This window comes from Rhinolophus sinicus, chromosome 3 (assembly GCF_057876585.1).
Source record: "Rhinolophus sinicus isolate RSI-liver-muscle chromosome 3, RSI-T2T, whole genome shotgun sequence".
Taxonomy (NCBI): domain Eukaryota; kingdom Metazoa; phylum Chordata; class Mammalia; order Chiroptera; family Rhinolophidae; genus Rhinolophus; species Rhinolophus sinicus.
Window position 1 is genome coordinate 149,126,653 of NC_142503.1, and position 25,173 is coordinate 149,151,825.

At 37.6% G+C, this 25,173-nt stretch overlaps 1 protein-coding gene across 2 annotated transcripts in view; it reads right to left on the minus strand.

Annotated features, from left to right (window-relative positions):
* NEDD4 (NEDD4 E3 ubiquitin protein ligase) overlaps positions 1–20,086 on the minus strand; it is a 113,763-nt gene extending 93,677 nt beyond the window's left edge. For both annotated transcript variants that reach the window (XM_074327712.2, XM_019732300.3), the window contains exons 1-2: positions 19,865–20,086; positions 2,569–2,642 (exon numbers count right to left, since the gene is read on the minus strand). In XM_074327712.2, coding sequence (XP_074183813.1) covers positions 2,569–2,642; positions 19,865–19,909 — 119 coding nt within the window. In that variant the 5' untranslated portion in view covers positions 19,910–20,086. The remainder of the gene's footprint in view (positions 1–2,568; positions 2,643–19,864) is intronic.
* Between the last annotated feature and the right edge of the window lie 5,087 nt (positions 20,087–25,173).

Genomic DNA, 25,173 nt, shown 5'->3' on the forward strand with positions numbered 1-25,173 from the left:
TACCCACCCCCCGCTTTTTTTGATAATTTGTTCTTCCTTTCTTGGCCTTCTGTTTATTTTACTTTTTCAGGGATTTCATTTAAAAATGTCTATTGGTTTTCTTTATCTATAATTCTTTACATTATTTTTAGTAGTTATTATCTAGGTATTACGATATATACCCTTAATTTTTTTATTCCACTTACATTTAATATTGTGGCACTCTACTAAACAGGTCCATAATCCACACCACCCCTGTACTTTACACTATAGTTGTAATATACTGTGTTTCCCCAAAAATGAGACCTAGCCGGACAATCAGCTCTAATGCGTCTTTTGTAACAGAAATTAATATAAGACCCAGTCTCATTTTACTATAAAACCAGGTATGATATAATATAATGTAATATAATATAATATAATATAATATAATATAATATAATATAATATAATATAATATAATATAAATACCAGGTCTTATATTAATTTTTGCTCCAAAAGACGCATTAGAGCTGATTGTCCAGCTAGGTCTTACTTTCAGGGAAACACGGTATAGTCTATCTGCATATAATATAAATCCTGCAAGATAATGTTTAAGTTGTGATTTAAACAGGCATAGGTTTTATTTTTGAAAGTTAAGATGAAAACAACAAAAAGTCTTCTGTATATTCCCAGATATTTACCATTTCTGATGCTCTTTATTCCTTTCTAAGGATCTAAATTTCTACATTATCCATTCTTTTTAACAGGAGGAACTTCCTTTAGCTTTTCTTATAGTGCAGGTCTGCTGATAACAATGTCTCATAGTTTTGTTTTATCTGAAAATGTCATTATTTTGTCATCATTATAAAGGATATTTTCACTCAATATAGAATTCTGGATTGAGTCGTTATTCTATTGCTCCATTTTCTTTTGACCTCCATAGTTTCTTATGAGGTCAGTCCTTAACTGAATTATAGTTCTCAAGGATGCAATATGTCATTTTTTTCTCTTTCTTCAGTGAAGATTTTTCTTTATACTTGGTTTTCAGCAGTCTGACTACTATGTGCCTCAGTATGTTCAGATTAGTGTTTATCCAGCTTGGTATTTTTGGATACTACAGAGTTGTAACTTTCATTTTGAAAAAAACTGGCAATTATTTCTTCAAAATATGTTTTGCCTCATTCTTTCTCTCTTCTCTATTTCTAGGATTCTAATTACATTTATATTAGACTGTCTGATATTATCAAACAAATCCCTTAGGCTCTGCTCATCTTTTAAAACTTTTAAATCTTTGTCTCATTTTCTGATTGGGAAATAACTTCTATTGATCTATCTTTAAGTTCAACTAATCTTTCCTCTTCATTTCCATTCTGCTGTTAATTCCACCCAAGAATTTTAATTTGAAATGTTACATTCTTTAGTTCTAGAATATTCATTTTTTGTGGTTTCTATTTCATTCCTGAGATTTCCAATCTTTTGATTTATTGTGAGTATATTTTCCTTTCTTTTTTTAAAAAAATGTTTACTGGGGAATATTGGGGAAAAATGTGTTTTTCAGCTCCAAGTCAAGTAGTTGTTTTCAATTAGTTGTGGTGGGCACTGCTCAGCTCCAAGTCAAGTCATTGTTTTCAATCTAGTTGTGGAGTGCACAGCTCACTGGCCTGTGTGGGAATTGAACCAGCGTCCTTGGTGTTATGAGCATTGCGCTCTAACCAACTGAGCCAATTGGCCACCCGTCAGCATATTTTCTTTTCTCTATTGAGAATGTGTTCCATTTTCCTGGTTTTTAAAGATCTTATAATATTGTATTATATCCTGAACATTATAAATGTTAATTGTGGATATCGGATTATGCAGTTTTTCTCTGGTGAGTGTTTGTTTGTCTGTTTTATTTTATCATGCAATTAATTATCTCATTTGGACAAGAACCAAAAATCCTCTTTCTTGGGCAGTAACTCTGATCTCTGTTCATATCTTTTATCCTTAGCTGAGTTGCTCTGAATCTGCTATCATATGTGTGATTCAGGGTCAGCAACAGATGTCAGGAGACTAGTTTGGAAATCTACTCCCCAGTTCTATTTCTTCCCCACCATTGCCATATTTTTTTCAGATTAAGTTTTCTGGTTTCCCAGACCATGAAGACTATAATTTTTCCAGGTGCTGACTCCACTTGGCCTCACACTAATTCATAAAATTGAGAACTCAGTATAGTCCCAACCTCCACACATGGACTCCCCACTCGACTTTGCCTGCTCTATTCATTTTCCACTGCCATCAGGTTGCTGCTTTTTAGATTATGTTCAGAGTTTATGGTTGTTATCTGCTAAAGGATTAGTCTGTTAGAATTTTATCAATGCCAAGAAGCAGAATGCATAAATGTATCTCATAACTACCACTCCGAGTTGTACCTTTGTTTGTTTAATTTCACAAGTTCAATAATTCAGGTATCAAGAAATTTAATACACCACCAACTGGAAATATTATTGTTCTACTCTGCACAACAATTTACTAATAATATTACTCAATTTTCCATCCAACCAAAATTTAGAAAAAAATTCATTAAGAAGTGCAAAGTTTTAAAATTACAACCCAAATTAATATACTTACCTAGCTCCCAAGATATCCTTCTTGGCAAGGCCTATTCCAGCTATAACTTTCACCCTCACAATTCGGGAATTTTCCTAAAATACAAAAATGTGTATTTTATTTTCATGTAATTTACACCTTATCTAAGACATATACCTTTAAGTATATATATCAAATAAAGTAATTGGGATATTAAAATTAATTGGAGGAATCTTTTTCAAGAATTAATTTCATTAAGGGAATCCCTGCCTATCCTGGAAGCTTGGTGGATCACCAGCGTGGCACAGCTGGGAAAGCTGAGCAAAGAGCAGATTCACAACACTGGTGCATGCCAGCCCTGAGCAGGCGGAGCAGCTTCAGGGACCCACAGGGCTGTGTCTGGGTCCCAACACACCAGGAGCAGCAGAAGCCTCTCATGAGTGGCACACAATTTCTACTGAAAATATAGGATATAGGACTTCTGATCAAGATGGCAGAGTAGGTAAATGCCATGCTCACCTCCTCCCACAACATCAAAATTACAATTAAATTACAGAACATCCACCCTGGGAAACCACCTGAAGACTAGCTAAACAGAACTCCTATAACTAAGGATACAGAGAAGCAGCCACATCGAGACTGGTAGAAAGAACAAAGATGAGAAATGGGCTGGCCCCACAGCTACATGTGGCAGTTAAGAATCAGGAGAGATATCTTGGCTGCATGACTGTGGAGGCCCCACTGAGGAGCAAGGAGCCCCAGCCCCTCACTGGGCTCCCCAGAAAACCAGTGCCAGGAAGAGGAGTTCCCACAACATCTGGCTGTGAAAATCAGTGGGGATTGGGATTGCATCTGGTGAGACAGAGGGCTGCTACAAACCCAGGCATCTTCTTAAAAGTCCTGAGCACAGACTCACTCACTCACAAGCACTCGCCCCACGTTCCAGAGAAGGAACAGCACCTCAAAAAGCACCAGGGATATAATGGGAAGAACTGAATTGTCTGGCTTCAGGGCAAGGGCTGGAGGGGGTCAGCCCTGGGACTAAAGTGCCAGCAGGCACCAATGTTCCTTTGTTGACCCTTTCCCACCACAGCCTGCATGCAGGCACCAAACCTGACTCTGCTTTAACCTGGCTAACACAGCTCTCAACCCACCCTGGTGATTCCCTGAGACTCCACCCTACCCAATTCACACACCCAGCCCATACCTGTTTCAGAGGCTAATCCACATAAGCAGAGACCCACATTACGGACTTTCCTAAAATTTCTCAAAGGTTCACAAACCCCAAACAGCAGCTAGCCTCAGCATACCCCGTACGTCTTGCTAAGCAGCACTCCACCTGGCACTCAGTGACCACTGACCTCAGTTCATAGCATTATCTCCCCCAGGCACCTCCAAATCCAACACAGGGAGCAACCAACAGCAGATCAGTTTGTAGCTCCTGCCAGGTGGCCCCAGCCAGGCACAGGTAGGAACTGACTTTGACCTGCACCAAAGCCCCTCCAAAGAGGCCCCAGAACCAACATACCCGGTGACTCACTTTCAACCACACCAGAGTACCACCCAGTTAGCACCACAAATGACACACCCAAAGAGTGCACTCAGCACGCACCAGAGCCTTGCTAAAGTGAATCCCACTTCCTAGGGTCAGCCCTGCCCCCACAGCCCTTCTTGTCCACTGCAGTCATGGCCAGTCCTCACAGCCAGTCAGCTTGGGGGTCAATCCCACCCACTAACATGTCAACAGCAATCAAAGCTCAACTACAACAGGAGAGCACACACAACTCACACAAGGGACACCCCTGGAGCATCTGGCTCAGGTGACCAAGGAGATTGTGCCACTGGGCCCCAAAGGACACATACTACATAAAGCCACTCTGCCAAGACTGGGAGATGTAGCAGCCCTACCTAATACATAGAAACAAACACAGAGAGGCAGTGAAATGGAAGAGACAAAGAAACATGTTCCAAATGAAAGAACAAGAAAAACTCCAGAAAAATAACTAAACAAAATGAAGGCAAGCTCTCTATCAGATGCAAAGTTCAAAACACTTGCTATAAAGATGATCAAAGAACTTAGGGGAAGAATAGGTGAACTCAGTGAGAACCTTAACAAAGAGATAGGAAACATAAAAAGGGAGATAGAAAACAAAAGAAAGCACCAGTCAGAAATGAAGAATACAATAACTGAAATGAAGACTACATTAGGTGGCATGGAATCAACATCAGATTAGATGAAGCAGAGGATTAAATCAGCAATTTGGAAAACAAAGTAATGGAAAACACCCAAACAGAATAGCAAAAAGAAAAAAGAATTCAAAAAAATGAGGATACTTTAAGGGACCTCTGGAACAACAACAAGTGTACCAACATTCACATCATAGGGGTACCAGGAGAAGACAGAGACCAAGGAATTGAAAACCTATTTGAAGAAATAATGACAGAAAAAATCCCTAACCTGGTGAAGGAAATAGACATACGCATATAAGCCCAGGTTGCACAGGGAGTCCCAAACAGGATGAACCCAAAGAGGCCCATACCAAGACACATCATAATTAAAATGACAAAGGTTAAAGACAAAGAGAGAATCTTAAAGACAGCAAGAGAAAAGAAGTTAGTTACCTACAAGGGAGCTCCCATAAGACTTTCAGCTGATTTCTAAACAGAAACTTTGCAGGCCAGAAGGTATTGGCACGAAATATTCAAAGTGATGAAAAGCAAGGACCTACAACCAGGATTACTCTACCTAGCAAAGCTATCATTTAGAATCAAAGGACAGATAAAGAGCTTCCCAAACAAGAGAAAGCTAAGAGTTCATCAACACAACAGTATTACAAGAAATGTTAAAGGGACTTCTTTAAGACAAAGAAAAAAAAGACCAAAACTATGAATAATAAAATGGCAATAACTACATATTTACTAACAATTACTTTAAATGTAAATGGATTTAATGCTCCAATCAAAAGACAAATGGATAAAGAAGATGTGGTACATATATGAGTATACAATGGAATATTATTCAGCCTTTAAAAAGAATGAAATCTTTCCATTTGTGACAACATGGATGGACCTAGAGGATATTATGCTAAGTGAAATAAATCAGACTGAGAAAGACAACTACCATATGATTTCACTTATATGTGGAATCTAACAAATAAAACAAACAAGCCAGAACAAACACATAGATACAGAGAAAAAACTGATGACTGTCAAATGGGAGGAGGGTGTGGGGGTAAAACAGGCTAAGGGATTAAGCAAAAATTGGCAGTTACAAAACAGTCATGGGGATGTAAAGTATAGCATAAGGAATATAGTCAATAATATATATATACAGTAATAACTATATATGGTGTCTGTCAGGTGAGTACAAGACCTATCACGGGACTCACTTTGTAAGTTACATAAATGTCTAAATACTATGCTGTACATTTGAAACTAAAATAATACTGAATGTCAACTGTAATTGAAAAAATTTTTAAAATTTTTTTAAGAGCCAAAAAAATGAGGATATTGGTTTCCATTGTATTTTTAAAACTGTTATTTTTGTATATATTAAAACTAATGACCCTATATTAAAAAAGAATTAATTTGATTAAAATCTATATAAAAAAAGAAAACTCTATTATTTGTAGATGACTTGATTTCCACAAAGTAAAAAAAAGTCAGATTATTACATTGAGTAAGAATTTATCATTTCTTTATTTTTGTATGTATTAAAATGTTTGTATATGTTATTTTTGTACACATTAAAACTAATGATCCTATATTAAAGAATTAGATTAAAATCTATATAAGAAAAAATAAAAACTATATTGTTATTTGTAGATGACTTGATTTCCACAAAGTAAAAAAAAAAGTTAGATTATTATATTAAGAATTTATAATTTCTTCCAAGAAAATTTACAGCCAAGTTATTAGAAGTAATATGAATTTGTCATTATTGCTATGTACATAATAACACAAAATCAAAGTTCATAATAATTTGTAATAATTATTTAGGAAGGTAATTATTTTTAAAATCCTATTCAATAGATTACATATTAAATAAAACTATAATGTATTGATATTATAATGTATCAAATATTAAATTTCTTGGGTATCATGATAGTATTATGAGGTTTTATATAAAAGTGTCTCAGTTTTAAAAGATACATATTAAAATATTTTAGGGATAAAGTGTGGTAAGTCTTCAACTTACTCTTAAATGGCTCAGCAAATAAAAAGTTGAGTGTGTTTGTGTGTTTGTGTGTGTAAATAAAAGGGATAAGCAAAATGTTACCAATTTGTGGATCTAGCTTATGGGTATACAGGTGATTATTACACTAATTTTTAAAAAAATATTTTTTATTAGTTTCAGGTGTACAGAACAACACAGTGATCAGACATTTACATAACTCACAAAGTGATGACCCCAACAAGTCTGACCCCACCAGACACTGTACATAGTTATTAAAACATTAATGACTATATTCCCCATGCTGCACTACTCATTCCTGTGACTATTTTTAAAATTATAGTAGACATTCAACATTATTTTGTATTAGTTTCAGGTTTACAGCATAGTGGTCAGACAGCTATATAATTTATGAAGTGATCCCCTCAATAAATCTACCACCCATCTGACACCATACAGAATGTTTGCAATATTATGGATTATATCCCCCATACTGTATTTTACATCCCCATGACTCTCCTGTAACTATTAATGAGCATGTCTTAATCACTTCACTTTTCTCACCCAGCCTCCTAACCCCTCTCCCACCTAGTAACCATCAGTTTGTTCTCTGTATCTGTGGGTCTGTTTCTGTTTTGTTTGTTCATTTATTTTTGTTCATTAGATACCACATATAAGTCAAATCATATCGTATTTCTCAGTCTGACTTATTTCACTAAGCATAATACTCTCTAGATCAATCCATGTCACACATTATACTGCTTTTTTAACTGTCCTATAGATTTGAAATTTTCAAAATTAAAAAGTAGGTAAGAAAATATTATAATACAGAATGCTTATTTAAAAAAATTCCCACATAAGCAAAACTCTTAGACACAGAGAAATAAAATTAATAAAATACATTTAAAAACCTTTATGGATAAAATTATAAAAATTATTGAAGAACATAAAGAAGATTTAAATGAAGAAAGTCACTATGTTCATATATGGAAATAAAACTATTGTCTGTTTTTCCAATGTAACCTATAAATTAAATTAAATTCTAACTCCCCCCTTGAATTTTTTCATGGATCTTAACAAACGATTCTGAAATTCATACGGATGAGTAAAGAAGTAAATAATAATATTCAATCACTATCTTATACTACATATAAGAACAAATGCCAGATTCATTAAAGTCTAAAAGTGAAAAAGAAAACTTTTAAAGTTTTATAAGAAATTTAAGAATATTTCTGTGACATTGAGGTAGGAAAAGGTTAAAAATATAAACCCTAATTCAAAAAGTTGTTAGATTTGACATCTTTTCTCATACAAAAGGTATGAGAAAAGATGCCAAGAGCAAAATGAAAAGTCAAGGGGATAGACAGGGAGAAAGTATCTAAAATATGTACCATTGACAAATTATAATTATCCAGAATATATAAACAACTCCTAAAAACCAAGAAGTGAAATATGAACAACCTAATACAAGGAATCAATAGAAAATGTCCAATAAACACATGAAAAGATCCTCAATCTCACCAGTAATCAGAGAACTCTAATCCATTGTTGGTGGAATTGTAAATCAAAGAATCATTTTGAAGAGATATTTGACAATATTTATTAAAGTTTGAAATCAATAACCAGGAATTTCACTTTTAGATATATTCCCCAGATAAAGTCTCACTCATGTATTCAAGGAGATAAGCACAAGAGAATTCACAGTAGCATTTATAAGATCAAAAATCAAAAATATGAAATAAATGTTGCCCAACAGTATCAACTTAACTGATTTTATTCTAAAATTATCCCACCTCAAATGGTCACATTCCCTTCTGAGGAAGTCTGGTTGGAGAAAATATACATATCATAGAGTATTTATTCATTCTTCTTCCATTTCTATATATGTATAATCACCCCTGTTCCTGGAGGTTTCACCTAATAAATATGATAATTGAAATATTGTATTAGCTCCAAAAGTCAGATGATAAATTCAGGTAACACAAAAATCAGTGATTAGTGATGCTAGATAAAATAAAACTTTCCTCCACCACCAAATAAAACTAAATACATAGGTGATTTTGCAAGCAAGAAGGGAAGTCCTCAGGTATCAAAAATAAAGTCAGAATTGAAAACCAGAAAGGAAAACAAATAAACTGAAATTTCAGTTTTTTGCGGGGACTGAGTCCCAAAAATCAGAAAATATTACATTTTTTTCCTGGAAAGTTACTGAATAAATAGACCCATTAAAATATTCTATGGGGGGGGGAAATTATTTGGCCCCAAAAGCCAAATTCTCACTATATCAGTTGACTGGGAAGTGGCTATACTTTATTAAACAGGTAGTAATCTCCAAGACTGAATTGTGAAAATTAGAAATCTTTTCTGTGATGACTTAATTAATAACACAAACTTTTTCAAGTGATAAAAGTGTAATCAAAAGTGCTATCGGCAAATAATAAATGTTATTTGGTACTCTTACCTTTTCTAAACACAGACAAATTTTTATAATTTGTATACGAATTTAACTAAGGAAAGAGATTATCATACCCCTTTAAGAAAATTAATACATATGTATGGAGCGTCTACGGAAACTATCCCCCAGAAGTCTCCTGGAGAAAAATGCAACAAGCATTAATTAAAAACAATTCCAGGAAATGATAAATTACCCACTGGCACAGACACATTTAATTTTTTCCGTGTATTTCCCCCAAATCGAAACTAGTTATATTAGATGCTATGGTTAACTGATGTGAAGCTATACTGATTTAAGATTTTTAAAATAAGATTAAATAAGAAATGCTATTTATTTTCATATTTGCATTCATTTAACTTTATTTTATAAATTTAGGCTAGAAAATCGTCAAATCTGGTCTTTTAATCACATCCATACGCAGAGGTCACATCTCACATCATCTTTGAAAATGAAGACGAGCATTAGGAATAGAGACAGTGGAAATGTAAGGGCTGTATGCGATGCCAGAGGGGTAGTAGATGGGGGCAGGGGGTTGTCTCTGTGTGAGGGATATAATGATAAATGTCTAACTATTACATTGTTTTGTACACCTGAAACTAATAAAATAAAAAAAAGAAAGAAAATGAAGAGAAGCATAAAAGCTCCAACTACAGACCAGACTCTTGAATAATTTTAGACTTATGATACTAAAAATACTATTAAGAGATATCTGGATAGTGCTCAAATGAGTAAAAAAGAAACAAAAATTAAACATCTTTTCCTTACTCAAAACAAGGACAGTAACCTCAAATAGATCATGGCTCTTTACTAAAGCTGGAATCTTCCCCTTTCACTCATAAGATAGCTCTATTGATTTCTGAAAAGTGAAATGGAAGAGTTGCAAATTATAGGCAAAGATATGTGGCTTTCCTCAATGACAGGAAAGAACAAACTGCTAATGCATCATCTATATCGGAGGCTTTAGTAATTAAAAGCAGCTTCCTAGGGCTAAAATTTTCTCCACAACTCACAAACAGCTACTTACTGCTCCTCAATCTTCTGTCAAACTCCCCACCTCTTCCACCCCTCCACCCCTCAAAAAAACCAGGAATAGGAAATGTAGAGCTTAGGTCTTTCCGTCTCTCACAGGTCTTGGGAGACTTTTTGTTACTCTTTTCATCCTTCTCCCATCCTGCACCCCTCACTTGTATCCCTGTTTACTTACCCCTGAGTTTTTATACAAGCTAGCTTCCCTCTGCCTGGGCTATTCTTCCCCGGCCCCTAAACACTTCATAGTTAAAGTCCTATAGCATCTAAGCAGGTTCCTTTGAAACCATTAAAAATGTAATTGTTAATATTATTTAATGACAGAAAATAATTATAATGTTAATTGGAAAAATCAGGATGGAAAACGATATCTAGTCTGTGATAACTGTAAAAACATGTATGCAGATGGATAAAGATTAGAAGGAAACATGAAACAATGAAAATAGCTGTTAAAATAATGACATGATGGTTTTTGTTTTACTTTTTAAACTTTTTATAAATTTTAAATTATCTTTTTTCTTAAAAAAAGTTCTGTGATTTCTTTAAAGTCCAAATGCCATCTTTTCTAAAAGCCTTAATGTGACTCTTCCCTTCTCATTGTTACAGGCTCATTTACATAGCATCTATCACACACAGTCTTGTAGCTGAGGCAATGAACTATGTGTCTTTCTCCACTATTAAAATTGTGAGATTTTTGAAGCAAAAAACTTAGCTTTTTTATTATCTCTGTATTCTCTATAGAACCCAGCAGAACACCTAAAACATACTAGGGGCTGACAAACTCTTGATTAACCACAAACCTTTCTTTCTGAAGTTCCTGAAAGTAAGAATAAGGCATCTTATCAAAAGCAAGGGAAAGTTTGCATAAACAATAATCCAAGAACACTGGCTGCTAGATCTACATCCATCAGAGAATTGGAAGACTTCTCTCTAAGGAAACTGAGTGGTCCAAGGTAGGGGAAAAACCAAACGTTATACATACTTATATGTGAGAGTCCCATAGTGAAATGGTGGGTTCAGACAGCTGAAATATTCCAGTCAGTAGGACTTGACTATTCATACAGAGGATCTATGTCAGCAAATGAGGGAATCAATAAGGAAAGAAGAAAACAAGAGATTAAAGAGACAGTGGATCTAACACAGAAAAGAGATCAAGAGAATTCTCACAATGATGGCAAGTGAAAGCCTGCAGACGATGGTGAAGAGTGCAAGCAGTTCAGATGGAATGCGACATAGCAAGGGGCTGTCTCCAACAAGACTAAGGAAAAAGGAATGGATAGCATTTGAGAAATATATATCTATATATTTATATATATTTTTTACGACATTGAATGATTTTAAAACTCCGTCAGTTTGCAAGTAATTTGTGATAGGTGTACAGAAAACTAAAGCAAAAAAGTGCAATAAATAACTATAAACATGGTACAATGGTTCAGATGTGAACAAGAACTAATATATTTACATAGTATAATAACATAAGCACTGAATATTTACTTAACAAAAAAATTGCAATGGTGGGAGGGATGTGTATGTCTCTACCTTTTTTTTTCTTTCAACATATGCTATATAATTTCTGGTGACCATATTTTCCAAAGTAAAAACTGGAACCTATAGATTGACAGTAGTTTTCTTCCTCTGGTGTATAAAGTTACTTGAAAACTTTTATAAAAATATAAATGCTAGGTCACCTTTATTGAAAAATTAATGAAATCAGAACAGTCCTAGCAAAAGTAGAGTATACGATTGCTATATACTTGCTAATCATGGTCAAAGCTCGTCCGGAGTTTTTGACAGTAATAACCATGATAAACTAGGATACTCAGAATCCTTAGATTTAGGAGACAGCAGTGGTTCTCAAAGTGTATTCCCCGGACCAGTAGTACAAGCATCACATGGGAATTTATCAGAAACACAAATTTTCAGGCCCTGTGCCTACTGACTCAGACACTGTGGTGGGGGCCAGTAGTCTGGGTTTTAACAAACTGTCCTGGTGATTCTGATGGACACTAAAGTTGAGAACCACAGGTAAAGAACGTGAGGGTGAGAAAGGGAAGGGCTGTCGTTAACGCAGTTGCAGGAGTATTCCCCACTTAGAAAGGAGGAAGAGCCCAAGGAAACATTCTGGAGTGATGGAAATATGCTATACCTTACCTGGGTTGTTAGTTATACATCTTGGAAAGCATTGTACATCAAATTGTACATTTAAGATCTATGCATTTCACTATTTGTAAAGTTTACTCCTTCCCATCTCTCCCCTAAATAGAAGAAAAGCAACATAAAGGCATTTTCAGACAAAAACAAAAACTGAGAAAGTTCATTACCAGCAAATACTCACTGAAAGAAATTGTAGAGGATGTACTTCAGGCAGAAAAAAAATGATCCCAGATGGAAAGCTAGAGATTCAAGAAGAAACGAAGAAATAACAAGCAAAGACAATGTTAAATCCATGATGAACAAACATTATAAGGAAACAATGTCGATGATGACAATGTGTAAGTATGCCTGTGCAAACATTTAGTTGTGTTTCCATGCCACTTGGGATCCAATTTAAAATCCTTAATAACTGGCCTTCAGGCCCTGACCAGGCTTTGCTCTCCTCGCCTCTCCAGATTCATCTCCTAACACCGTCCCTCTTGCTCTACCGCCCTAGCCTTCTTTATGTTCTTCTTCATCTCATCTTTTACATGAACGGTTCTATTTGTCTGGAAAGTCTTTTGCCCCTTCTTCACCTGGCTAATTCCTATTCATCCTCAGTTTCAGTTCAAAGGTGACTTCCTCATACTCTTTCCCCTCCTCCATACATGAGTAATTCATTTTTTTTTCTTTCATCTTACACTCCTTTTCCTTCATAACATTTATAAAACATTGCTGTCTGATTACGCATTTAATATCCCTCTCTCACTCTGGGCTATTAGTAAAGTTTGTTGCCCATCATTATAACGTTATAGCTTGACCCAGATGCCTTACACAGCGAGTGTTCAACAAATATTTGTTGAGCAAATACAGAATTCAATTACTTCAGAAGTCCACCTAAAATCTATTAAAAACAAACAAACAAACAAACCAAAAAAAACCCAGAAGATATGGAAGTAAGAACATAAGAACAGCTACAAGTTTAAGTTTGTACATGTTCTATTCATTATCTTCCTGAGAAAGAATCTCTTCTGTTAGCGGGAGATACCACTTATCAACTACTGCAAGACCATTGCAATGATTGCAGCTAAAATTTGGGAACATATAACCTGCTGCCTGGCATATAGCAGGCCTTCAGTTAATTGCAGCTGTGATGTATTTAGGTTGAGTCTTCTATCCTGAAGGGGAATGTTTTTATTAAAGCATCTTTATGCACTGACATGACTGTTCATATTACGCTCTTCATTGCCCCAACACATTTCACATTGGTGGAAGCCATACATTTGGGTCAGGCTATGAGGTTATAATGTTGGGCTACGACATTTTTACTCCTCAAGACTTTCAGAAAGGTCTTATCAAAACCTTTTCATTTGTTTGTACTGTGTCTTTCTCCCTGCATTTATCTCCAGACTTCTCCTACCCTCTCCATTCATTTATCCTCTTAAAACTGTGATAGGATTGGCAAGGGAGCTGGACTAAATAGAAGCTTCAAGGAGGGAGAGATCAGTAACACCGATTGCCATACAGCTCAGTAGAACAGTGGGGTGTGTGATTCAAATCAGCAATCTTACATGTCTCCAAGCACTGTAGAATATTCCGAATACCAAATATACCTAGCTAGTAGATGGGAAAATTAGCTGATTTAAATATCCTGCTCTGACAGATGTCAAATACCTATGTCAGATGAGTGACATAGGACCAGAATTCCTCAGCAACTGACAGGACCAGAATTCCAACCTAGTTAAGTTCCATTTTCTATACCCCTGCTTATCCTGAATGATTTATGTGGTGCCTTCAAGATTCTATTCCTATGTGATATAGGAATTCCTAATAGTTAACTGTAATATATATATATTTTGTAATATATATATATTTTGTATGTAATATATATATATATATATATATATTACATACAAAACCCCTCCTCATCTTCTCTTGGGGGTGCAGAGGAGTCGATGGCAAGCCCATCTGAGGCAGAGCTTAGGGGCAAGGAGCAGTTTCCTGAAGGTGCATGGCCAGCGTACTCACCAGCATGGGACACAGAAGAGAGGCGATACAATAGCAAGTACTGCCAGTGTAGCTGAAAGTGGGGTGCACAAGTGGCAGACAAAGGAGATGCCTGCATGGTTAGAAAATTAGTGACACCAAAAACATAAGTACATGGATTAAGCACATAAGTAAATTTAATGAGGATAATGAAAGTCAGGATTTTCACTGTTAGTGGAGGTACTTATGGCTAGAAAGAACCCTGAGATTAGATTTGGAGAAACCTATATGAATTAATGATTTTAAAATATCTGTACAGAGATATAGAAATAGCTGTGTATGTGTGTACTTATATATGTATACGTGTGCAGTACACACACACACACACTCTCTCTCTGTTTCCTGAGATGGTTGAAGAACTAAGACATGCAGTAGCAATGAGCACACTGAACACCCAGATCTTGGCTTCTAAAATATTTTCTGCTAACTGGAACCAGTGCTCCTAAGAGAAATGGCTGATTCAAGACAGCGCTGGGCCAGGCAAAATACAAGAGGATATTAGAATATCTTCTGCCAGAAAGTAACGCAGTATTCAAAGAATGATGGGGACTTGTCACAATGACCTAGGAACCTCCTTGAAAGGACGTCCACTGGCCAAACTGGGATAATTTGAGCTACAAAATATTTAATGACAGTAATTAATAATAAGCCACTGAATATGGTGGGATTCTACAAGTCCATGCTGATATAAGTAAACAAATGAATAAATAAATGAAGGATAAAGGGAAAGCTCTTCTTACATAGAATGCCAACTGATAAAGATGGAAGTAAAAAACAGTGGTGTTTAATTCTGGTGGAAGTCATCAATGGATGCTAAAACAAGTGGATGGAGATCTGATGAATGAGGGATAGAACATTGGCATAATCTCTGAATATGTCACCACAAAATACTAACCAATGGGTCAAATATACAGTGATGGAAGGAGAAGTGACTCTGGGTGGGGAACACATAATGTGAGATATAGATGATGTATTACAGAATTGTATACCTGAAACCTATGTAACTTTACTAACAATTGTCACCCCAATAAACTTTAATTTAAAAAAAACACAACAACAAAAATACTAACCGATTATCAAGGGGAAAATGGTGACATTACGAAGAAGAAACCCAGCAGACACCAAAATGACAAGTGATCAAGGTGATCATCAACAAGTCCACATCATCAATGAGACAAGTCAACAACATGACCCCCCTGAGGCGATTGATGCACTGCAAAGAACACAGTATCATCTCTGTGATTCCTGCTGACAAAGCATGACCTTGACATGGTCATGAGGAAACAGTAAACACACCCCCGTTGAGGGACATCCTACAGGTTGTACAGACTGTACTCCTTAAAACTGCCAAGGTTAAGAAAGACTGAGGAACTCATACAGATAAACTGCAAGGACATGACAAGTACCATATGCTCCTAAATGGGATTTGGGACCAGAAACGAAAAAGAGAATGAGAACATTTGTCAAAGACTGAATGGGACCTACGGATTAGATGGTGGTGTTGCATCAATGTTGATTGCCTGGTTTGGAGGGTCAGATGGCTGTTATGGAGGAAAGTGTTCTTGTTTTAGGTAAATATATTAGAGTATTTAGAGGTGATGGGGCATTGTATCTGCCGCTTGCCTTCATATGGTTCAGGAAAAGATTAATGAAAATGGCAAAAAATAAAAGGGAGTTATGGAGCAACTGTGAAATGTCAACAATTGGAGAATCTGAATGAGGAGGACTTGGATGCTTCATATTACACTTCCAAACTTTCTGTTGGTTTGAAATAATGAAAAAGCAAATTATTAAAAAGTAAACTATCCACTTCTTTGGTCTCATGGAAATAATGAAAAATACTTTAGAATGATGCTGAAATTAAAGAGTTGCAAAAAAAGCAGTAATGGCAAAAGTGATACATGAAAAACTGGGCTAAATTATACTAATGCAGCTACTGCTTAAACTGTACTTCTCCTCCTTTGTGTGCAGTGAATAAAGGTTTGGGAATGTTGTTCCCAGGCTTAATGTAATACCAGGGCAGGCAGGGTCTGCTTCTGCTCAGCATTAGTGGGCCTAGAATTGTCAGGACATACAGTTCTTAGCTATCCTGTTGCATATGCATTGTCGTAGCTGACACCATCAAAGACACCCATTCTTCTGTACAGGCAAATTGTGAAGTGGAGACTCTCAGCTCTCCTCTTTGTTTCTTTCCCTCTTTTCCTTATTTCAGTTATAGGAAATAGAAATCAATCGATGTTTTAGGAAGAAAGAAGTTAATACAGGGAACTAGGTGCTTACAAAATCGTTGGAAGAGCTGGAGGGGCAGGCTATATAGGCTGGGCCGTAAGAGGGGCTGAAAACACTGCAGTTCTGGCCCACCTAGGAAACCGCCACCTCTGCCCATTAGAAAGGTAGGTAATCAGAAGCTACTACCAGACCTGTTGACTTTAAAACATACACAATCGAGACATCAGGAAGCCACCTCCCCCACTACTACTTGCAACTTCCTATCAATACCCACAAGTTACCAGATACTGGAACACTTTTGCAGAAAAACTCGGTGTCTACAAGACTATGTTTGTCAGCAGAAAAAAGCCAAAGAAACAAGAAGTTAGCTCTATTCATTTCCACCTTCCAAATCTCAAGTAACTACACCTAATTGGGAAACCTATTTCACAACCCAGTTCCAGAATGCTAAGTGCAAAACAGTTTGGGAAACACGGTTTAGCTTTCCAGCCTCTGCGTAACAGGGAAGTCCACTGAAATGAAACTGGAAGGGATGCTGATTTCCAGTCCCCACATCTACCACACTCCTCCTCAACAAGAGGGAGTTATTTTCTACTGTTAATCCTAGGAGACTGTCAGAGCAAATTTGGTATAAATTATATTATGCTATTTGCTTAGTTCGTTATGCTTTAGGGCAAAATTCTGCACATGGAGCCAGGACCATCTCTTACTGAAAGACACTCACATGTGAAAGAGCTAAAACTCACTGAAAAGTGTGTGTGGGGGGGTACTACGATCGAAATGCCAGCAGACTTCAATACTGATGTAATCATACAGTGAGAGGCAGTGGCTATCCAGTATATACTGGTTAAGTTACAATTTTCTATCTTCCATCCTATGTCTATTCATCTTTCTCCTTGTTTCAATTTCAAATTTAAAAGAATCATCTCTTTGTACTGTAATAAAAAAAAAAGGTACCTTACTTTTAATCAACAGCAGAGGGCTGCCTATTCCCAGACTAGTCTGAGTTTTAGAAAATGACATAGCTGCAATGTTTTTAAATTTAAAAAAATAGGGAGAGGGAAGCGTTTATAAGCCCTCTTTTACTTTTGTGATGGACCAGAATATAAATGGCAAATGAGTGATGAGATGGCAACCTCCACCAGATTTTTGTCTTTCCCAACAGATTGTGGGCTCCTCATAAAACAGGTGAAGACTGTTTTTTCTCTCTGTATCCCTGGTGCCTAGCATACCACGTGAAACAGAACAGTTGATAAATGTTGAATGAATAACCTAAATTACAATGGAAGAAGTAGAAGACAACACTTCATCATCATGTCGCTTATCTTCCTGTCTCACTCTCTTCCCCAATGTGGACAAAGTGGATGAAGGGAACTAGAAGGAAATTTGAGTCATCGGACTGACAAGCAGACCCGCAACATGTGAACAGAGTGGGCCCCATGCCATTAAACTTCCCAGAAGTACAAGTCCTTCAGCAAATTCAGGAAAACCTCATTTCAAAGGGTGAAGTGTCTGGCCTTTAGCCCAGCTGGCTTAACGACCACCCACTAACTGCCATAAGTCGTTTCATTTCAGCTGGGTAGAGGGGTGATGTGAGAAGCAGATAACTGAAAACACAGATCCTGTACCAAGAAGGAGAGAACAGACAGTGAATGATACCTTTGGCAACATCCTATGATCAATTGGCTCTGCTGGAAGGTAGAGAGATGAGAATTCTGGAATAGCAGGGCCTACCCCCGAATAACAATTAACAACAACAACAACAACATAGAAAGAAAGTCCAAGGCCAGTCTGATGAGGTTGGATGCCAGCTTGAGGTTATCTGTGTTGGGCAGCTTATTGTAGCAAGGAGACTTGACTAATAAGAAAACTATAAAGCTATCATTGGTTCAACACTGCATTGCTTTCCTCTGATCTCTTCTACAGAACATTAGCTGGATATTATCTTTAGCTATAACATATTGACTGTTGTTTCCGAGGGACTACCAAGCTGCCACCATGTGTCCACCACCACTTTGCTTCTCTTCTGGTAGCAATAACTAAGAAATTTAAGTCTAATCGCATCGCATAATCATTCTCAAAACACTGTCAGATAACTTGCCTGCATGAACAAGTTTGCCAAAGTTTATAAACAAAGAACTTGCATGAAAAATGTAAAAGACTTTTTTTTTTTGCAAAAGATGTTTTAAGATACCAAGTTACTAAGAGAAGGCACTATTACAATACTGTTAGAAGATACCTAAGCAATTAGGATAAAGGATTTACAGTTAAGTGGATCCAATCTTGATAACAGATACATGTGACAGCTTATCAACAGTAATGTTTAAATTTAATGTTTTTTCTCCAAACAGAACTAGTCACTGTTAGACTAGATAGCCTTTCCATCTCCCACCCACTCCCATTTTTCAGACAATCACCAAGAACACAGGGAATCCGCATCTCATTTAAAACAGAACAACTCTTTCCAAATGGCCTTATTTTTAACAAGCATAAGGCATAACCAGCATAAATTATTTAACTGAAAAGAGTTCTGCCTCTCAAATCACAGAACTTAATTTTCAAGGTGAACAGCTGTGGGAAGTTCTTTAAAGTATTTATACTTTTTCAGCTTTATTTTTAAAATATCAATATATACCAGTGAAAGATAGCACGAATTTTCCACACTTGATACTTGTTGCTAAATATGAGGAGGAAAATCTATCTGCCTGCTTTCCCATCCCCGTCTCCAGTTAGGGAGTTACAAAGGATTGCACATAAAAAAAGAAAAAAATCTAAACAGCTAATGACAATTCACTTGGAAGTCTTTAGGTCGAAGTCCATAAAGTCCAGTCCAGTGGGCCTGTGGCAGAGCAGGCTAATCTGCTGGGATGCTGAGCTCCAGGGAAATGCACCCCACCCTCCCAGAGCTCACGCACACTTGGCCGGGGGGTGGCAGGAAGGGGATGGCGGGATGATGCGCGTCCCTCCTTGCACTCACGCCGCTCGCTGCCTAGTCTCCTCCCTAACACTTCCTGGAGGAAACTGATAAGGCGGCGGCTCAGGGAGGTGAGGGGTGTGGAGGCAACTGGTTTACGAAGAAAAAGCGGCTCCCGAAAGCCAGCCCCACCCCAGCCCGCGCGCGTCGGATCGCCCCCGCGGCGCCTCGCGCGCTCCCGGGGCTCGCGCAGAGGCAGGAGGGGGCTGACAGCCGACCCCCTGGCCGCCGCCACCTCCTCTAGTTCGGCTGATGGGCAGCACAATGGGAAGCCCGGCCCGCAGCCCCGTGGTCCCCGCACCTCGTCCTCCGGGAGCCCGAACACCTCCACCGCGCAAGTTGCCATTTCTGCACGGTTCCAGCAAACCGGACGCGCTCACCCGCCCAGGGAGTGGGAACTGGAGTGAGGAAGAGGAGAAGAGGGAGGAGGCGGGAGGAGTTGGAGGAAGAGGAGGCGGTGCTCCACCCGCTGCCGCAGCGCCTCCCCCGGCCAGTGGGCGATAGTGGACGAGGAAACGCCGCGGGAACCGGCCAGCTGCGCTTCGGCCGGCGGCGCGCGTGGCGGGGCTCGGGGTTTGGGGAGCGCGCGTGGCGGGAGCGCGCGCGGTGGGGGCGCGCCTCCCGTCCCAGCGCCGGGAGGTTTGGTGGCTGACAGGCCCGCCTCCGGGAGTCGCGCAGTCCCAGGGCATTGCACCGAGCAAGCGGTGGAGGCCCGCAGAACGTCAGCCCTTCCCCTGGGAAACAAAGCTGCGGTTTTCCTCAGCAACAGGTCACACTGAGATCCGCCCAGAACTCAGCCTCTCGCTAGACACCTGGGATCAGGAGTGCTTCATCCTAGCCTCACTGCAAGTTAAAAATCAGATGCTTTCTTGTAGTTTAGGGCTGCGATTCCAATAGAAGCTGGACCTTGATGCTTCCCAGGGAAAGCCCAGCCTGAGCGTAACAGCCTGAAGGGATCTCATCAGTCCTGCTCTCAGGATCTGAAATTCTCTCCCTGTGATTTGGAAACACTGCCAATTCATCAGTTATTTCCTGTCATATGGTCTATCTTTAAAGCCTACCAATAACATCCAGGCTCCAGACTTTCTTAGCTAAGCCTTGACTTGCAACACCACTGGAAGGTAGCAAAGAAGGGGGAAAAAATAAAATGAACGAGGAGCACCTGTGCCTTGGAATAATTATGCTTGTTTTATAGTCATGTCTAATGGGTTTTATATTTCCATAATCACAGGAGGGCCCCCACTAAATAAGCATCCATAAAAGAGAACAGGGAAAATTATAAGCCCTCAGTTACAATATTGTCATTTTTTTTTTAACAGTTGCAGAAATTTGTAGAACTCCAGGAATCTCAAAGTCTAACTAATTTAAAATTTCCTTAAGGAATCAGAATAAAGAGTTTAAAGTGCTGACAGGTGGGAACAAGACTATAGCCCATATTATTGATTTGTTATATAAGATTTTGTCATCCTTTAATTATGTTTGGCAGGGTCTACTTCATTCATATTATGTATCAGAATTCTGTTAATCCAAATTGTATCATCTATATTAGAACGAGGTAGCAATTAAGTAAACAGTAGTGCAAAATTCCAGAATGGCCAGGAATTATTGGCTTAACTAAATTTAAAAAGCTATCAATACATTAATTCCTTTGTTTTATAAACTCACATACCTGTGTTTTTAAGTGGGTTAGTAGTACAATAATCTGAAAATATTCAGTATGTCCTTTTATTTGGGAATAATACTTTTTCCTAATCTTTCTGATATACATTTTATATTTAATTTTAAATAGGACATTAGTGTTATTTCAAGGCTGAGTTACAAAACAGGTATGGAAACAGCTTGCATTAGTGCTACCAAAATTTAACGAATGGACAAGAAATAGACACATACCCTAAAACTGGTAGTAAAATGAACCAGAAACCCCAGGGGTTTGAAAAGTACAGTATCAGCTGATGTAGCTGAAGATAACTCCAAATGCCAATGATTTGACTTACGATTTCTTGTTATTCTTTCACTCTGATATCCATAATGTATTAAGCCGGCAGCTACTGATACATGATGAAATAGAGTAATTACTACTTCTAAGCCGAAAGCTAGGAGAGGCCTTATGCAGCTGGGGAATGAAGAGGAAGTTCAAAAGAAAAGTAGTGTCAGCTGGTGGTCCAGTAACCAAGTAACCACCACTACCGGAAAACCACCACTACCATCAAGAAAGCTGCATGGAATGGGAAACCCCTCTTCTCTTCGACATGCTCAGCTGCATGGTACACTCAGGAAGGTTTTCTGCCCACCTGAACTGCTTTCAATGAAGTTCATGTTGATGTGATTTGAATAACAAGGTGTGTAACAGAGTAAGAGGCACGTATGAAGAATGTGATACTGTGCGTAGTCACTTGTTCCAAGCCTCACACTCTGGCTAGGGATTGCCCCAAGTAAAAGCCTAGGTAATTCTAGCATCAACATGCTATCCTTTGTTCTTGAACCTACAGTCCCTTCAAATCTTCCTTTACATGAACCTCCAAACTGGTAAAAGAGCAGTAAATGAATTAAATTCATTTAACTTTGTCTAGACCTTCCAGTAATCTATGTACCTACACATATTTATATCTGCCTATAGTTATGATACAGAAGCAGAAGTTTTTTTTTTAAACTTTTTAAATATGACACCTTGGGATAAAAATTTAGGTATTGAATAAATGCTCTCACAAGGGTAACAATAGGAAGATTACTTTAATATTGGTTATTCTCTAAGGAATACAAAAAAAGTCTTGTTTGAAAGTTCTCCTTTAATTCTCTCTCACTCATCTGCTAGCTACCTCTCTTCTGTCTCACACTATATGTTTGAGATCTTTAAGACTTGTTTTTTATTGCTCTTCTTCCACTGTAAACTCCCTGGACCTCAGCCATTGCCACTGTCATGGTTTCCGCTATAAACTTTGTAGAGCCCATCTCACACCTAGAGCTCAATAGTGCAAGAAATGTTATTCTGTAGTTTTCTATAACTGAACTTAGTTTCTACGTCAAGCTTCCTGTCTGTCCAGTGGCAGAAACCCTAGTTTTAATCGACGCTCTTTTCGCTAAGGTTAATTCTAAGTTCTAGCAAGCTGTTGTAGAGCTACATCATCTCAGGAATGGAGGGCATGGCAAGGTCCTCATTGTTCTACAATGGCAGTAGTAGATGCATCCTTGTTCCCTTTGGACATCTGTATCGGTTAGAATGACCTTTGCTTGTTAGTAATAGTAACCAAAACTAATAAGATTTGAAGATAGATGTTATATTATTTTCTCCTATAAAAGTCCAGAGGTAGGCAGGCCAGGATAAATATAGCTACTTTGCAACACAAAGGAGTCACAAATTCAGGCACTTTACATCTGGCTGCTTTCCCATTTGGAGCTGAAGCCCTGCAAACTATAGGTGAGGTTCAAGCTCCAACCATTGTATCCATGTTTCAGATAACAAGGCAAAGGGAGGAATAAAGAAGGGAATTCTGGTCTCTTGCTTGTCTTTTTTTTTTTTTTTTAATTTTTTTTTTTGACGTTAGTTTCAGATGTATCATGCTTGTCTTTTAAGAAAGGTGTACAGAGCCTTCTATTTAAGCTCATAGAACAGAAATGAGTCACATTGCTGTATCTAAATACAAACTTTTTTCTAAGAAGGCTTGTTGGAGTTCTATTACTAGGGAGGAAAGGGAGAATTAGTCACTGCCCTAACATCTTTGCCCTTTGACCTCCATGGAGAATTCAGACTCCAATCTGTTTCTGATCTTCAGGCTATGGAATCTTAGGCTTAAACATGAGCACCCCTTCAGGTTGTCCGACCTCTCTTCTCTACTCCTGGCCCTTCTGTATCATTCTGTAGTTGCGAGACTAGGGGCCTGTCTCCAGTTGGCTCTGGATACTCAAGCTTTGCATCATTCTTTATTATTGCTGCCATTCCACTCCGGTATGTGGTGGAGATGGTGGGCTCTTCTGCAAAGCTTTCCATGCAAGATTGTACACAGGATCCCACCGATCTAACTGGGGGTTCTGTCATTCTCCTACTTTGAGGGAAAACCCAAGTGCTATAAGAGGCTCAGACCCTCTTCTTGGAGATAGTCAATGTGTCCAGTATTGACCAATAAAACGACAATAAGGGAAATCTGTATCTGTACTGCCATTATGGCAGCCACTAGCTCACAAGGCTATTGAGTAGTACTTGAATGTAATTAGTACAAATAAGGAATAATTGTATAGTTAATTTCAATGTAAATAGTTCACTATGGTTAGTGACTGCCATGTTGGACAACACAGAAACTGTCTAACATGTCCCAAATTGTAGACACTTTTTCAAAAATTAAGTCTTGGGTACATATAAAGGATTATATGGAAGGTATAAAGAATTACAATGAAATGAACACTAACATATCTATCACTTACTGTAAGAAAAAGAATATTACCAACAACTTTTTTGCTTCCTTTATATCCCCCTATTCCATCCCCTTTTCCCCCCCACCCACCAAAAAATAACTACTATTCTGAATTCTATGTTTACCATTTTCTTGGGTTTTTTAAATTGTTTAACCACATGTATATGTATTCCTACATAACACGTTGTTCATTTTTGCTTCTTTGAACTTTATATAAGTGGAATCAAAAGTGACTTACATTTTTCACTCACCACTCTATTTGTGAGTTTGATTCATGTTGCTGTGATAATAGTAGTTAACTTATTTTCACTGCTGTGTGATATTCCATTGAATGACTACCACAGTTAATCATTCTACTGCTGTTGGACATAGGGGTGTTTGCAGGGTTGTTTTTAATTTGTAAAGGCCTTTTATTATATGATTTAGCTGTTTCAAATATTTGTGGCACATTGTTTAGATAAATTACAATGGTGTCTCTGAAATTTAATGATGGTTCAGAATTCGTATCAGTTGAGATAAATGAGGCACCAGTGAGATTACTAAGCTTTTCCCAAAGGTGCATTATATTCAAAGACAGAAAAAAAAATAGTTTGCAATTATGGTGTTAAAAGACTGATCCCATTATACTTTTTTAAAAAGAAGTAAATTCTAAAATTTTTCCCCACTGTAACCCAAGTACAGCACAGTGCTTCTTGTTTTAACTTTCTCTTCCATGCTATGTTAAGAAGTTTGGACTTGACACTTCTGCAATAAGAGGCAATGTTTTCTTTTCTTTCTGATAATTTTTTCTATTATTATTTTGTTTTGCTATTACAAATACTTCTGCTATAAACAGTCTTGTTTATAAAATCTTTTTATGAAACATTTTTTTTTATGCCAGAAAGCAATAAAATGATGGGGACATATCAAAAGGACCCATGAACAAGCTGGAAGAAGCTCCCACTGGCCAAATATAGACTAACTTGAGTACCAAATAAATTATGATAACAACAGATTACAATCCAATGAATAAATCCAGTACTGTAAATTTATACTAATGTAAATTATAACAAATGGGTAAATTCAATGTTAGACAAATGAGATTTTTACAGAGTTTGACCTATCTTTCTATAAAATATTTATTAACTATACAGGGAAAAAGCTGAAAGACACCACCATGATCAAACTATCAAAGTGAAGATCAGTAATGGGACAAATCGAAATC